Source organism: Apus apus, chromosome 3, assembly GCF_020740795.1.
Source record: "Apus apus isolate bApuApu2 chromosome 3, bApuApu2.pri.cur, whole genome shotgun sequence".
NCBI classification, from domain to species: domain Eukaryota; kingdom Metazoa; phylum Chordata; class Aves; order Apodiformes; family Apodidae; genus Apus; species Apus apus.
In genome coordinates this window covers 48974126-48991950 of record NC_067284.1, presented here as the reverse complement: position 1 = coordinate 48991950, position 17825 = coordinate 48974126, and the positions used below count along the sequence as shown (strand labels likewise).

The window sequence follows — 17825 nt, the reverse complement described above, 5'->3', positions numbered from 1 at the left end:
AGTTTCAACATGTTGAATGAAGAAAAAACAATGTTCCTGAGAACACTTGGGGTTGTAATTCCACTAGATGTCAGTGCCGCAGAGCTCATTTGTTCCAAGGCTTCCAGGATCCCAGTCTGCATCCCCAAGCACAGGGCATAGCTGGGGGCCCATATGGACAAATACTTCCTTTTACTTAAAACCAAACCTGCTTCAGGCAGTGCCATGTCTCTCTTAAGGCTGCCCTCCTCCATCTGTCGAGGCATCAGAAACCAAGCACTCAAAGTACACATTTCAAGCTCTCCTGCAATCTCTGCAACATTTGCTTTGTGAGCAGCTGGGGACTGAATTAATCCACAAGAGGGAATGGACACAAAATGCAGCAGGCACCTGAAGCTTAATACTGGGCCCTGGGGCAGCAGCATGGCAGCCTTTGGCCAGCTCTGCTTTAGTCTTGCCTGAAAGCTGCTGGAAGCTGCCCATTGTGAGGAAAGTGGAAAGGTGCTATCCTACACTTCAGATTTAGTTCTGTGAATGCACTTTTCACGGCAAACTACCTGATATTCGCTGAACCTTGTGTGTTGCTGTCCCTGCACCATGCAAGGAAAGCTAAGAAAGCACAGCTTCACAGATGATATTGCCAGGACAGGAGCTGGAAGGTAAGGCAGAGTCCTCTGCCATGGTCCCACACAGCACTAAATAACATCTGCAGGTTTTGAGTGGTGGCTGGCAAATGGAGAGCATGTGGCTCAGGAGAGTAAGGAACACCTGGAGGACTAGCTGCAAGCACTGGGCAAAAAAGCTATTAAAGTCTCAAATAGTGTGTTTGTGAAGAAGTGGCTGTTACTATCTCCTGTCACACAAGGAGAGTGAAGCACATGCAGATTACTGTGCACATTGTTGGTCCAAACAAAACAGCAGGGAACAATTCGTGCTTAATTTAATTCTTAATGCAGTAGTGGGGGCCACCTAGACTGCAGGACCTGATCTGAAGCATGAAACAATGCAAAGTGCAGCTGAAAAGAAGAGGCTTTGTCAGATGAGACCATGCAATTTAAAATTGATTTGTTTTCAACAGTGCCTGGCAATTTCAGAGTTATGTATGACCTGCAAAATACAATGTATGTGGTATGTTTTATGTAGGTGCTGATATTACGTCACACATCAAGGGGGATGGATTTCCCCCAGCTGCTTGCCAGAGCCCTGTACAGAAGAGATTAAACAAATCAGATAAAGACAAGTTTGTACTAAAAAGAGTAGACAACCAAAATCACTAGTCATTTTGAAAGCACAGGACTGGCAGTGAACAGCACCATAGGTGATACAATCTCAGTTTATAATCTCTATTAAATACAGCTAATATTAAAAAAAAACCACAACAAAAACTGGAAGAATATAACATACTGGATGTGTTTCTAGTGGCTGCTTCAACAGGAGATCTCCAAAAAGGTCTTCACAGTATTTTGACATCTTGTACTGTTGATACTTGCTGGAAAAGATGTTGGTTAATTTTAAAATATGAAAACAAAAAATCATTATTACTCAGCAAAACAGAATAATACTAATGTAGACATCCCAAATTATATGCTTCCAACTGAGAAGTATTACTTTGTTATAATTAAAGTGTCAATAAAAGTCTATTAACTGACATAGATGAATTTACTAAGACCAAAAGAAGTAGATTAACTGAATCCCACACAACTAATGGAACATCCAAATAGATTTTTTTACCACAGTTAAAAATATTGCCATTATTAAGCTAGATAAACACTGACTATGGTATTAAAGTATTGTTTCTTCCAAGTGACATTCAGTTTACCTGCATATCTCTACACAATTTTCAAGTACAGTTAAATTATAGTATTTTTGAGCATCTCTATCATATATTGCATTATAAAAAACCCAAGAAGGGCACTATATACCTGCAGTGATTTTCAAATGAAAGAATGACAGGATACTCTGATGTAACAAATGCTGTTTCCTTAATGGCTTGAATTACATCCTTTAAAATACAATAATAGGATTTAAATTAGAACAGATCAAATTACAATAATGATGAAAGAGAATTTTGTTTTCCACCCCACCTTGTGAAACACAGAGCTGAGTCTCAAATGTGTCATGTGAAGGCAGTGCTAGGACAAACTGGGTTCGTTCTCTGTTTCTCTGCAGCAACTCAGACTCAGCACCCAACAAGGCACCTCACTGCACCTGTAGCAGTGATGGCACCTTCACCCCGAACCCATCAATGCTACCCCTAGATCTACTGCCATCTTTAACTTCCACAATAAGCTCTGCATCTTCAGGCTGTTTCTACAGCTAAGGAACTTCTCAGACAACTGAGAAGTTATTTATGTTGCAGGGCAAAGAGCCACAGGATGTGAAAACATGGGGCAAAACCAGTAACCTTGCCACTTGCAGTTTCCGTGGAAAGGCAGATGTAACACAGGGGTATATGATGTAAATCAGTAATGAGCCCTGAGGACTGGGGACAAGAAACTGCCTATGCAATTTGTTAGTCTGTCACCAGGGAGCAGCATTTAGGGTGCTGAGGAGGGGACGGGTGCCCTGCACAGATTCTTTTCCTGGGGTTTTACTGGGGCTTTCTGCCAGGTGTAAAGGTCAGACATTTACCTTGAAAAGAATGTCTGTACACATTGCTTTTCCATGTGTTATAATTGGTTCTTGGTCTTCACCTTTGCCATCCCAACAGTCCAGCTCAACACACCTAAGGACCCAAGAAAAACAAAGTCAGCTTCTGCAGTGGTTCAGTACAGGTGAGCTACTTGGGACAAGTTCAGAGCAGTGATGTTTAGAGCTGTAAGTGACAAAGCAGTTTTGGGCATTATAAAATTCCTTTTAAGCTGCATATCTGTAATCAGACTGCTTTTATAACTCTTGGTATATTACCTTAAATATAGAATGTGTGGGTCAATATATTTACACCTGAACAATTACGTGTTCAGCATTGTAACACAGTTCAAATTTCTTCTTAGTTAACAGTGGCACATTCCAATGAGTCAAGAACTTAAGCAGCAAATCATAAACTGATTCTCATTTACATACAAACTTATTTATTACAAAGCAGACAGCCCTCTGAATTCTTCAGTTGCCCTTCTGAGATCAAACTTAGGTTATCTTTTTCACAATCTGTCTCCTGACATCAATTCCAACATTGACTGCACCACCAAAGTATATTATGTAGGTTTAAAGTATTAGATTCACAAATATTAAAGGCTGTTATGTCCTGCTTCCGACCTGCATCCAGCCAAAAGCACTTGTCTGTACATCTCCACCGAAGACTTGCCACCAAACTGCCTGCCTGTTAAATATGTATTGTGAGAGGAACTGATGAAATAATGAGCCAAAGGATGGTCCATTTCTTGATACAATTCCAAACGGTCTAGGAAAACTGGGGCATTTTCATCTGACATCAAGTATCTGCAAAACCCATCACTTGATATGACACCTAGAAGGAAGAAGAAAGCATGGCAAATTACTACTAGAAATTGATAGTGGGCAGGAATCAAACTGTCTCACAGAGCAAGAACCCAAGCACAAAAGTTATGTTTATACAGGCCTCTGCAAGCAAACAGAAGCTCTTCTCCTTCCAGTGCTCTACACTGACTAGCAACTGTGTTCCTGGTACAAAATCTGCTACTGTGTCCCCAGGTGGTAACAGAAAAAATCAGGTGTCCATCTAGCTCACTATGCTATGGCCAGCACTCACCACAGTAGACCTAAGGCACCAAGGGTATGTGAAGAAGGTAAATAAGTAGTGACACATCCTCAGAACTCTCCCAACAATGTTGAGGTCTGGGACTTTAAGAGCCAGAAATTATGAGTTTGCATGTGCCAGTCTTCTATGGTCCTTTTCTTCCCCTTTTGTATTTAGTCCGGGCCTGATCATGCTACATCACTGTAAATAAGCCTACAGCATGTGCAGAGGCTGTTGTCTGCTAACAAAAAACAAGTGGAGGTGTACCTGATAAACATCTGCATGTGTTCACTTGCAAAGCATTAGGAAAATCTAAGATACCTTCAAGTTTACCGATATACAGGTTTACTGATACAGGGGTTTATCCTGTAGAATGAAAAGCAAGCCATTTTCTACAATGAACACGGGATATATAGTAGATCAGAGGACAGAATTAATAATACTTTTGTTGCATTTCTCTGTTGTTACATGCTTCATAGAGTATAAAAACATACATCAAGGGATAAATTTTAATGAAAATAAGGTAAGAATAATCAGCATTGCGTTAACAGTTTTAACGTGGCCAAGAGACTGAAAAATGATCTGGGGTAGGCAAGAAGGAATAACTCACAAGGAGTCCATTGCAGAAAATAGTTATCTGGCGTTAATTTGGAGATCACATTCCCTAAAGTCATGTATGAACACTCAGCTATTGTTAAACACCAGGTTGCAGCAGTCCCATTTTTATTTTAAGACAACTTTTCTCTTAAACAACTCCAACATTCTGCTTTTCATTCTGCACCTAGCTTTCTGGAAAAAACCTCTACTGGAGCTTTAATTTTTTGTGCTTGGTGTCAGCCAGAGGTGAACTGTTCTGGAACATCTGATTCAAACCCTCTCAGCTGATTCTGTGTTTTGGAAGGGAAAAAAAGGAGACAAAATGGAATATTCAACTTCAAGAATTATTATTTTTTTTTCATCAGTGAGAACTTTTAAGCAGCAGCATAAAATATCTCAGATGACATACACTTCCAGTGCATTATCTGGTGGAAAAAAGTCACAGCTGACCAGGCTTTCTAGACGAACAATGGTTGAGTCATCAGCAACTTCACAGAATCATAGAAAGCCAGGTTGGAAAGGACCTCAAGGATCATCTGGTCCAGCCTTAACAGAGCTCTAGGTGCTCAACAGACTGGTCTTTCAATTTTTGACATGTGCTGATCAGGTGGAAGAATCTGCTCTTGCAGTGTTGTTGAGAAGATTCTGGTTACTAAACTGCACAGCATTAAGGAATAGTCCATTGCTTATTGCTACTGCCTTGCTGTACATCAGCCTGGTTTCTTAAAATAAACTAGCACAAAAGGGTGTTGACCTTAATTATTTTGCTCAACAGCAGTTACATATATCTAAGAAGGGAAAAGAGACTGAAGACAATAGCCACTGCTGAGATAAATTCTTCCTTTCTTTACATGATGACGTTTAATATGTTAATTGAAACCATCTCTCTGTCCTGATTGCATTGGGATAAAATCTCCATTGGTGAATACAATCAATGGAGGAACACTGCAAGAGGACACTGGTTTTGTTCTGTTGTTACTCTCCATAACCCCATCCTTACAGGAGGTTTACCTTATTTATTTAAGTCCTGTTAGAAAAATAAATCCAAGAGAAAAAATTTAAATAATTAGCCGATATCCAACTATTAGCTAAAACAACAAGCCAATATAATTGGAAAATATGTAAAATCCACTGGCATCAAGAGGAATTTTTTAATGCCTTAAAAAAAAAAAAGGATAGAGTTGAGTATAACCAAGTCATTAATACTGGAAGAATTCTAATTAATGTAGAGAGGAAGAGAAATAAGCTACACTGCTTGTGAGTGGCAAAGCTTCGTAATGTTTACAAATTACTCCTAGACAAGAGAAATATCTCCCTTTCTCCCAGGTTATTGCTGCAAAGTCCATGTTTTCACAGAAGTAAAAGCAATCTACTAACCCAGGGTACAACGCAGTGTCTGGAGTAGAACATACAGCACAAGTTCTGCCTCTAGCAGTCTGGTGACAAGGACTAAACTATGATAAGGGATAGTGAAAGCCATCATCCAGCTACAGAAGGATTCCTTAAGTTAATGACTGAGAAGGACAACTGTTAACTCTACTCAAACATAGGTTCAGAGAAAGTGAAAGGGGCAGGTGTTGCTGAGGCAGGCATCAGTGCTGTCAGCACATGCCCCTTTCAGGCACAAAGGGAACCCAACAAGCTTACAGCTCTAAAGCAGTTACATATACCTGCCTCCTCCTGTTGTCTGCTTTGAACATCTTTCATCAGCAGGGGCAGCACTAGTGGATACGGAAAAGCTACTCAGCTTCTTCAGTGCTAGCTTGATACATTAACCTAAATGTTTAGTCAAAGTGGCTACCTATCAGTTCCTGAAGGTCTGTGGGCTTTCCTCTGTGTGCTACCGCTGATGGTATCTTCCAGAAAAAGGGCAGGGAGGACAGATGAAGAAAGCAACATTTTTAATTGCTGTGGGTGATCCCACAAAGATAAGTTTAACCACTGACACCTCCAACACACCACAGGAGCTCAGGAAATGAGCAGTCCTAGAATGACTGGGAGACACTTCCTGCAATTGTCTTGCTCAGAGAGAACAGTTCTCAATGCACTCACACAGAACACCCTGTTCTAAGCTAGGCTGCTGCCCTCAAGCACCAGACATTATATTACAAGAAGGTGGATGCATACAGTATACATGTTAATTTTAAAAAATGTTTTATTTTTACACAACATCTGTTCAGCTTTGCAGTCTCTCTTGAGACCTTGGCCATAGCCACAAGCCTGTTGTCTTGTTTCTAGAAGGAACCTCCATGTTGTTCCCTACATACTCCATCCTACCCTCTCCCATTTTGTATCAGGATGTCTGCCTTTGTAGCCGCACTGTAACCTGGGTCAACAAAATAATCCTTATAAAAATCACTGATTTTGAGAGGGAGATATTTTTCAGCAGATCAGTTTCCTCATCTAGCTCACTGGGTGGCCACACAAATGCTTGCCCCTTGACCACAAGGACTGCAAGCTCCCTTTAAAAAAGTTTGGATACTTTGGAACAAATTCCCCAAATGCCTAAAACCAGTGAATACTGAATTCCCTCCCACGTTTACCTTTACTCTTCAAGTCTTCATCTGGCTCATAGGTCTCAATTATCTGCATTGCTCTTTTTGTGTCATAAAAGGGAAATAAAATTTCATTGAGGCGAGGATCTCGTTGATGCTAAGGTTAGAAAACAATGGAATTCAGCAAAACAATATAGTGCATGGCTATCATCCAAAAGCATTTCATTACTGCAGATGAGAAAGAAAGAAGTGGACATTTAAAAAAAAAAAAAAAAAAAAAGAGCCCTACAACTTACAGACTATTCAACAGTAACTTTAGCTTTAGACAGAAAATGAACCTTATCTTTCATAAGAAACCTAGGTGGTTTGGATTATAAAAATATTCCAAAAAAACAGTTCAGTGAAATTGTATAACTAGTCTTACTCTTGCTTATTCAAGAAAAGAGTGACTACATGTGGCATACATGCAAATGAAATGTTGAAAATAAATAGCTAACTCTTATTTGTAAATTCTCTCTCTTCCTATTTTTATAGGCCATGTAAACTGACAGACTTGATGGCACTGTAATCACCTCTGCAAAAATGCATGTCTTCAGCAATACCTACAGGTAAAGTAAAAATTAGAAGTATGATAAAGCTATACTATAGATACAGAATTTGAAACTTAAATTTAAAAACATGCAACTACTGATGGTTATTTGTAAAATTGTAGAAACATCGTTTTATAACTACCCAAAAAAACCAGCATAGGTTCTTAGAAGAAATATGTAAAACTTCAAAGAGCTTCAGTATCATCTTCTCAATTCACCATAATTTACAATATTAGGATTTCACAAGATATTTGGATACAATTTAGCAGTGATTTCTAATACACTATTAAAACTCTGAGTTTTTAAGTTTTCACTTAGTACTAAGTGTAGTACTCACTACACTTATGTAGTGTGCTACATAACTTTCATTTTTCTCCATACTGGATTAGAGCTGCACACTGTGTGCCTGATTCTCCATTAAAAGAAAATTTAAAACAGAATTGAACAGAGTAGTGGCATGTAAGCAGATGTAATAAAACAAATAAATAAACATGACTGTGAAAACACTCTTTTACCCCACTAGGTGCACAGTTTTCAAGCTTTAGTTGAAGCAGAATTTAGAAATGCAACAGGCCATCCCCCATATTGGTGGTGAATAATTTGGAGTGGGAAGGATGGTGTTGATATGGCTTGGCACAGCATTATCAGCATTTGCTGTAATTCCTTATGTATAAACTTTTTGACATTTTTTTTCATGAAAAAAAAAAAAGGAATGTCCAATCAAAAATAATCACTTGCTCTCTTTTCTTACAATCAGTACACTGGTGCATGTGCTTAATTAATTTCAAGAAATTACAACCAATGCCAATTTAGTCATGCAATTCAGGAGGGATCTTTCAAGTAATGCTACTGACAGTCTGCAGCATCTAAAATACAGCAGTTTCATTCACTACAGATTGGCTGTCTGGATATCTAAGTAAAACTCAGATGAAATATGATATGAGAGCAGATGGATGCAGGACAACTTGCTAAGCAGCACACAACAGTAACACAACACTGGCATGCAACAGTACAGTCTACTTGTGGCAAATGACAAGCTTTATATCATCAGTGACAATACACCACTTCAAAAAATTTTAAGAAATTATAGGGAAGGTTCTTGACTCAAGAAAAGTGCTCTTCCTCACTCTCTTTCTTCTACAGTTAGTCTTTATCAAACAGAAGAAAATAAATAAGACAAAGCAAAAAGTCTTCTCTTGAGAAAGGGTTCCAAAGTTACTGGAAAGAGCTAAGAGCAAAATATTCTTGTTGCAATGAACATTGCTCATGATCAAGTTTTCCATTTGAACAAACATGTCTTTATGTTTAATAAATAAAGTAAAATCAACAACTGATGAAGTTTTACTATTAAAAAAAAATAAATGGAAGAATGCTTACTAGCGTCTCTTGGGAAAACATCCTGCACTACTGAGCTTGTTGGCACTGGAAAAATGGTAACACGAATAGCTGGCCAAAACTAAAAGCATTAAGTTTTCACCTAGAAAGACAACATGTCCCGGGACTAATTGTGTATGGTCAACAAAGTTGCATTTGACTGCTCTTGGGTGCCATATTAGCCAGGACCTCCTTACAGTAGACATTCTTAACCGTATGAGGGTGACCCATCTAAAAGCATGGAGAGAAAGAAAGAATGCCTGGCCTCCAGTCTCTTGAGTGGATACAATTGAGATGCACAATAGTTATTAATCTGTTGCAAACCAATCTGGGTCATTTCAATTTGTCCTGTGCAGCAGTATGAAGGGTGTCCATTGGCAGAGATCAAAAACAGAGGGAGATGGAAAAAGCAGGCAAGAGAGTGGGAAGGAGGGAAGAATGGAAGACCAAGGAAGTGGGAACAGAAGGGGGAACAGTGGGGAAGAGAGGGATAGGAAAGTATCTCCTCCATACCTCCTTCCCAGGACGAAAGGATGAGTCCTGGTCATACTACTGAATTTCCATTTTGACAGTTACTTGGCTTATAATTTATTGCTGCAAATGAATGGCAGGAGCAAATCTCAATAGTAGTGATCTCAGTTCTTTTCTACTACATTTCTTCTTTCAAAATTTTGACTTAAAAAAGAAGATCTAGACAAAATACTCAGTGTCATACAATAATTAAATTTCTAAAAACTTCCCAGAATGCTTTAATACTGATACACAAATCAGCTGTCAGCCAGTAGCATTTAAAAGTCAAATACAGACAGCAGTCTGGAAAAACTCCAGGAAAGCAGCTCACTCTCCACTCACACTCAGTAATGTATCCTCATGCTCTCTGAAAACCCTGTAACACTTTAAGCTTCTACAGCATGCCTTGGACGTTACTGAATTCAAAATAATGTAGGTTAAAGACTCTCATGATGACTTGCTCTGCCAAGTAACTCCCTTCTCCTATATAATGATAATAATATTTTTATATTTTCCAGCATTAAACAGCACTGCTAATTGCAGTGTTGGCGAGCTGTCAAGGGGACAGAAATGATGACTTCAGGAGAGAGATTCTGGGTCATGATCAAAACTTCAAGCTCTGTTTGGAGACCAAATGACCTCCAGCACAGAGATAAAGGCATTAGTTTCAGTCATTAGAACGAACGTCCTACTCCATAAAACCACTTGACTAATTTTTCCCAGCTCTGGTCACAAACAAAAGGCTCAACTACAAGATTTCCAATTGCAAAATGTGTGGTGTCAGTAAGAAAGTAGCCAGCAAGATGCATCTTTCTGCAGTACTACCCATAAATAAAGCTTCTAATGATGTAAAATAAGAACTGCTAAGACAGTACGAAACTGAGCAGAGCGCAACAGTTCAATGGCTTAATATTGCTAATCAGTTAGTGGAGATAACCAGGAAGTTCTTACAATGTACTGGCAGCTTTTGCCTCAGAAGCTTGGGAAGCACGCTTCAAACTAAAAACAACGACAGAGATCAATTTTAAAATAATGACAAAGTAGTAATTACTGAAAAATGAGGATTACCACACAAAAAATGAGAAGCTACTATCGTTCAAGGTGGGGACAGGCGTGTGTGCTATCAAGCAGTGAAGTCTATCTATCCCTAAAAGTGAACTGATTGCTGAGGTACTTTAAGGAGATAATTTCCTAATTTAAATCACATTATCCTTTCTCTCTTCAATGCAGAAGGCAAAAATGTGCTGCCTTAGCTATGACCTCAGTCCCTGCAAACATTTTATAGACACTGTACTTTGTAAATAGCTGTGACAATATGAACATATCTACAGTAGTAAGACTAAGCATGTGCTTCAATTTGCTAACAGAAAGAACTACATGGACATGAGCTGTAGCTCCAAGTATGTAACCATTAGTCCTGAGGCTGCTAATCTTATAATTATCTTTTCTTTTTGAACACTTTTTGTACATTTAATTCAGTTTTGGTGAAGAGTAAGGCATACACTCCCTACTTAAAAAGAAAATCACATTGTGTGTTTGATACATCAGAAAATTAATGCTTGAATCTTCATATAGCAGTATCAGATATATAAATATGTATATAGAAGAGTAGATTTATACCTAGTAAAATAATTTTAGATGAAGATCATGCAGAGAGGTAAAGCAGCTATCCATGTACCAGATTACAGGAATCTATTGGTACGAAAACAAGTCAAATGTGCCTATTTTCCATGTGCATGTTCTTGTCAAATCTATATAGTGCATTTATTGTTGCAATTACGAATGAATCAGTCTTCTATAATTAAATGTACTTTAGGAATAGGAAAAAGAACCAGCCCCACAGTGTTTATTGAACTACTTTGCACACTCATGATGTTTTTAAGAAATACTAAATACTCTTGCCAACAGCTGTATTCTGGAAATAAGTCAATAAAACATTTCCTCTTATTCTGCACACACAGTATTTTAAAAATCATAGAAAAACTCTTAAAATAACCTCTTAGCTCTTAGATTTGTAATAGATTGAAATAATACTGTGGAGAAGAATCAAACACTGCTCATAAAAGCTTAGTTCATTCTTTCCATTAGTCAGAAGGATCAGCAGATATATTTCTTTGTGGCCTACAGGTGAAGTAATTGCTTCTAATAAAGTGTATTTTAATTGAATCTGCACTGAATGTAACAGTATAAAATGTATAAAACATACATAACATACAACAAAACACAACAGCAAGTAATCAACAGATGCAATCTGCAAAGCCAACATGTAGAAAGCACAACAACATACAAGGTTGGAGCTGATTTTTGCACCTGGATGTTACCATAATGGAAAGATCAGCGGATCAAAAGCATAGCAAATAATGGCATGATTCATGCAATGGAAAGATTGGAAGAAGCAAGCCACTGCAGACAGACTTGTATGGTAGTTAATGTATGAAAAAGCTTACTTCATTTAGAAAGCTCACTAATTGGTCTACCGTTAAATAATCAGTTTTGTCTCCATTGCTGAAAAGAAATTTATTAGAGAACGTAAGTTTTCAGATATGATGCTACAGTAGGTATGATTTACATGTTGACATTGTTGATACTTTTAAAACCACCTACTTTCTACCTGAAGTAGCTCTATCTCAAAATGAACAGTCACAGAAAACATAATAACTGTCTATGCTTGGCAGTCTATCTCCCATACTTAACAACCTATAACTTAACAAACGTTACTTAATAAAACAAGTAAGTCCTCCAGCTGAGAATAAACTGAGGGAAGAAACTTTTTAAACTTTAAATTTCTTATTTAATTTAATTAGTTCACATATTGTGTTAATCACCTAAAGGAGCAAGTTAAAATTACAGTAGTTAGTAAAGCCAATGCAAAAAAAAAAAAGTTCCAGGTGCTTCCTCTAACTCATGTAAAAGTTGCTCTAAAATACAGAGTGAACTTTTACATTAACAACCTGAGAGGGAAGGAGGGGGAAAACATAGACTTGAGTTTCTCTTAAAATACTGCTGATGCTACTAGGATTCAAGGTTAGATAATCTGCAGTGTTCTGTCACTATTAGATATGGACTAAAATATAACAAAATGAGTTTAGAGCAAGCTTATATTAAATTTGAACTTACATCTTCTTAAAGAGGTCCTCTATGTCAGTTCGGGGACATATCTTTTGGGTGAGCTCATAAAATTTCTCGTAAGTAAATGCTGCAGGCTCAATTTCATCGTTCTGCAACAAAATGCAAAGGTACATTTATCCAGCAAAAAAGAGCTTATGTGCCCTTTTCCAAGAATGTAACTTATATCAGAAAAAGCAACCAAGAACTGTTTTAGCTCTTTACCTAGTTCATGCTTACCTAGTTTCTTTTTTATTTTCTGAAAACAGTTCTTAATCAATCTTTATCATAGATCTGTTTGATGTACATATAGTCTGACCTCACAGTAACATTAATTCTACATAAACACAGCATTGGAAAACATGCTTTTGTTGCCTTCTGAAGCTTAAAAAAACCCCAATAGTCCAAAATAGAGTACAAACTTCAGGATACTTATACTGAAGCCACAGAATATTGAGACAAAGTCCCGGGTTTGGTGAAATGGCTTTAAAAAGCAAAGCAACTCATAGAGAGGCATGAGGGAGGGAACACATTCACGGCCTCCTCTGAACAAAGTAAGCACTGAAGCAGTGAGCACCTACAGTGATGAACAAGTTACTAGTTAACAATAGGCTTGTTTTTGTGTGATGCAAATTACTTCAATCACAGCTACAAATGTGAATGATTCATCAAGTTATTAGTACACAAAAAAGTTAAACAAAATGAATAAATACCTTTCCACTGGGAAGACCTAATTCCTTAAGTGCCTGAAAGATCACTTTTTCTGTTTTACCTGATGCAAAGGTTCTGGTAATGCTGAAACAAAACAGTGGGGGGAAAAGGAAAAATGTTAGTCACTTTTTAAACAATCACTTCTCTCTCTCTTGCTTTTACTGCCAACATTTTCCTCTGGCTTCAACTGATGAATGTAAGCATCTTCCAAGTAACAGTGCAGTTGAAAAAGTGCTCTAAGCTTCACAGAGCAGCAGTGCTCTGCCTGCAAGCTATCCATTAGAAAATACATCAAAATAACAAACTACTAAAAAACAGCGTGGGTTTTTTTTCCAATATACTTGGATACAAAGCCATGCAAAGCATCATTGTGTTGGCTCTTTTAAACTCTATGCATAGATAAATGACTGTGTTTAAAAAGTAGCAGATTGTACAAGTGAGGAGACTCACTTCTCCAGCTATTTCTGCTTGTGGCATCTTCCCTTCCCTTCCAAGCACTAACCTATGCCTCCCAGCTGACCCACAGATAGCCATGAAATATTCGCTTCCTCTTTCCTCTTCACGCAGGTGATGCGAGCAAGAGCCTCCCACGTGCATGTCAAATGTCATTCCCTGCTCCCTCACTAGCTCCAGTGCTCACACCTCCTTTGAATGCTTCCTCAACCTTACGAATATCCAAGTTCTCAACACTATGCACAACTAATTTCAGTTGGTCTCAGCTACCACTCAAATATTGCCACCGAACTGATTAATATCCACCTCCTTCCACAAGAGAGGAGTGATTTCACCATGCACAAGACTGACAAACTGCTTTCACTTGAAATTAAATACACCAAATCAAAGCTTAGCTATTTGGTATGATCAATGTGAAAGTGTTTGGTCTATTTTTTTTTTTTCCATTTGAGATGAGTTTCTGTTACTTCTAACTATGGAAAAGCAGATCCAAACTTGACAGCTCTCCTTCCTTCTGTTTAGGGTCTCAGCTGAAAGGATGTGTATCAATCTCGAGAGAAAAACTTAATTCTATAACCAGTATGAATTTCTAATACTAACAAAAGCTGTACATTGGGAAAGCCTCTACAGTCGTCTGATAAGAATATGTTGTTCTTTATCAAGTGAGACAAACATCTGGTGAGACTTTTACTTATCTCATGCATACTAAATAATTTCACATGGGGAAGATATGAAACAAACTGTTGCTGTTGTTGCCATAGCAATTCACAGTTGTTTTACTCTCCAAAATACTCTAAACTGCCTATGTAAATATTTTCATACTAAAACAATTAAGATCAAGAAGCCAAAGATCTAAATGATAAAATAATATTTTAATAAATCTTGCACTTTTTTTTTTCCACTGGGCTCTTAAAACACTTAGATTTCTATGTCCCTATTTTGGCACCTAAATAAGTTATTTAGTTTTCCCATAGCTGATAAGAAATGAGATGTTTTCACTAAAATACAGACTGAGTTTAACTTGTTTGTTACAAAAATCTCAGGCATCTATTTTTCTACTAATTCTTAAAGACAGAGTAGTGTTAGCTCTACAATTTACAAACCTGTAAAAATTCTATGCCTGTTCTAATGAATTGGGTCCCAATAATAAATGTCATGTAAAACACGTAATATTGGCATAAGTAATTAATCAGAAACTGTGAGCCAAGATTCCATGGCTGCAGGGAGCTTATTTTTGATGCCAAACTATTTTTTATTTCAGCAAAGATGACAGCAAACATAGCAGTAATTTGTAATGAGAGCAGCAGTCTAGAAAAGACTGCATGAATAAAAAAAGATTGTAAAAATACATCATGACACTTTCATTTTGCTAAGGATATTTATTGTAAATAAAACTACTTTTCCCTCTCTCAGCAGAAACTTAAACCTCACAGATTTACATTCACCTTGCTGTATGCCTTGGAAGAAAACTGGGCTACTTCAAACACAAGCAAGTTACTGGTTGCCAGATACCTATAGCTGCTTACTCCTCATGTTCTACAGTGGTTTGGGGCTTTTTATGGGAATATGTCAATGTGCTTCCTCATAAATATTTAAATTTCTTCCCAAATCTGGGACTGAGGTCTATGAATCTATGGTGCTTGTTGATGGATTAAATTACTTACTTCAGACCTTCACCACTTTCCAACCATTACTTCAGAAAACAAGCCAATATAAACTGTTCAAATTAAACAGGTATAACTTGCACAGGTGGAAAATCCATTTTTTGCCAATAGAAAGCTGCAGAAACCAAGTTGAATTAAAAAAAACGCCACACCTGACCTTTTTAATAATCATTTAGAGTAATGTTAAAAGCTGAAAATATAAAATATCTTCCCGAATACCCTGCCCTTGTAAGATCTGTATATGTAGTTTATCAAATCACAGACGAGAAATCTGGTGCTCTCCTAAGGTTTTCACATTACCGACTGTCAGAATTTCTTCTCTCCCAAATATATTAGATTGATTGTAATAGATACATGCCTCAGAGTAAATTAAACCCCAAAAGTAGCTGAGAAGAACCTTCATGACTCTGCAAGCCCCAACTGTATTAACATTTATGCCATTTACCACCAACAGCCTAAGGAGCTTTACCTTCTCAAGATTCATCATTCCCTATGGCCATGTGCTAGCTGTAAAAATCTGTCTCAAACCTGAAAAGAAATTCAAGGAGCTCTGATTTCCCAGGTGAGATTTTTTTTTTCCTTTTCAGTGTTTTACTGCACTTCTGTGTAAAAATGAACTAAAGGTGATCTTGTGATACACATTCCTAAAGCCTAATTCTCTTTCTGGAGAGTAACCTTCTTACCTGTATCCCCCGAGCTTCAGCAATTGCTAGACAGGACCCCGAACAGCAGGCAGTGGCGGAGATTTGATGAAGCAGGGCTGACTAGATGTTTTGTATTTAAAATTTACTACAAGGACTTACGATTACAATGTTTTGTATTTTAAAAAGTGCAACATAGGAAGGACTGACCATATCAGTCTGGATATCAGTTGAAGGAGAAGCTTCAGTGGTTTCAACCCATGCAAAAGGTTACTGAGGGGAGCCTTGAGTAAACAGTGTGAAACTTGGTACATCTTGCACAGCAAAGCCATTCTGCCCACATTTCCTGGTGCTTCCTGGCTTGCCTTCCTCATCCACATATCCTTCTCCTTACACATTTACCTCCTTCTGTTCCCTCTTTTCTCTCCATGCTCCTTCTCTGCCCTAAGTGTTGGTAGGAAGAGGAGGGAAGCAATGCAGTACCCCCAGTCTCAGGCTGTTCAGTGAGAGACACTTGGGTGCCTGTGTCCCACGTCATGGTAAACAGCTGTTGCTGGATCAGGCTGCTCTCAGGATCTTGCCGTCCTCCATCAGAGCTTTGATTCACCCTCTTTTCCAGTGTAGGTCTATAGAATAGACTGATTTTTTTCCCTTCATGCACATTCCTCCTCTACACCCTTCCTCCAGCCTCTCACTGACATCTCTCCTAGTCCTTCCAGCAGGTGACAAAGCACTCCCTGGATGAGCCCTAAAAAGTTGCCACATTTCACCCCCACCAACATAGCTCATTCCTTGGACACCGAGGTGTAAAGAAGATTCATCTTGTCTCTGCACAGCGAGGAATGGAACACCCTTACAAATTGATCCAGCAAACTACTTTTGCAACAAATTAAGCTCCTAGAGACTGATTTTCCATTTGCACTGGAAATAGTGCAAATTTGAGGAAACAAACTACTGGAACTGGAAACATTTTTAAGAAAAATTATTCAACTGTAAAAGCCAATCTAAATCCTCTACAATCAAAACTGCAGATATGGCAGGAAGATTTAATACACTGGAACCAGCAACATGTGGCCATGTCTGCATATGCAAATCAGTGTGCTGTAGCACAATGGAGAGAATTTATGCAAGGTAAAGTATTTCAAGGCAGAAACCATTTCAGACAAGCTAGTGAACTATAAATTCATACTGAGGAATAAAGCTGTAAGTTCAAACAGGCAAAAATCTCTAAAATCTTGAAAATGAATGTGGCCCTGTAGTATTGTTTCCTCATCTTTTCCCTTCTGTTGATATTCCTCATGGAACTTCCACACAGAAGGTGCCTCATGGCAGTTTAGTTGAAGTTTGAGAAAATAAGCCAGGGCTTTGCAGTGAGAAAGTTGAAAGATTAATACAGCAGCCTTAATACTGTTAAGGTGTCACTTGAGTCGTGAAACTAAAGAAACCTGAAAGGCAGCATGGCAGGTCCTTTGTCTTTTTGCAGATTATATAGATGCAAAATCATCTCTTTCCCTTGAAATAAATGTTCTGTGAGGCTCATCTTACAAAGTCCTCCTTCTTACTCCCTTCTGTGAGTTTTTATGAGAGAACACCATGCCCCAAATGTGTGTTTTTTACATACTGTAAAAAGAGGAAAGAAGCTCGATGTATCAGCAAGAATTAATTTCTAGAGGGGGGAGAATTACAGCCTAGCCAGAGAAGAATGAAAATTAGTAATCTGTAATAGTTAATAGCTGTACAGAAAGAAAGAAACTGTTCTACCTTTTCTGTTACTGATAACAACTAACCCAACAATTCATTTACCATGTGGAGAAAACCAAACAATATCCTGGGGGTTCCTATAAAAGCAAAAGTATTTTTGGCAGAACTGTATCTGAGTCTTTTACAAGGAACTACATTTTAAGACATACCTTTTTGTCCTTTATTTAACCAGCCTGCAAGTTTTTATGGTTCTTTTGATATGTGTTTTATGAAGTTTTACAATCGAAAAA

General features: G+C 38.0%; 1 protein-coding gene across 1 annotated transcript in view; it reads right to left on the bottom strand.

Moving 5' to 3' along the window:
* The window catches only part of LOC127382866 (1-phosphatidylinositol 4,5-bisphosphate phosphodiesterase beta-4-like), a 290239-nt gene that overhangs the window by 60255 nt on the left and 212159 nt on the right, over positions 1-17825 (bottom strand). The window contains 8 exon segments of the mRNA XM_051615011.1: positions 1384-1468; positions 1902-1981; positions 2611-2704; positions 3235-3445; positions 6835-6943; positions 11708-11765; positions 12378-12478; positions 13079-13160. Of these exon segments, the coding sequence (XP_051470971.1) occupies positions 1384-1468; positions 1902-1981; positions 2611-2704; positions 3235-3445; positions 6835-6943; positions 11708-11765; positions 12378-12478; positions 13079-13160 (820 nt within the window).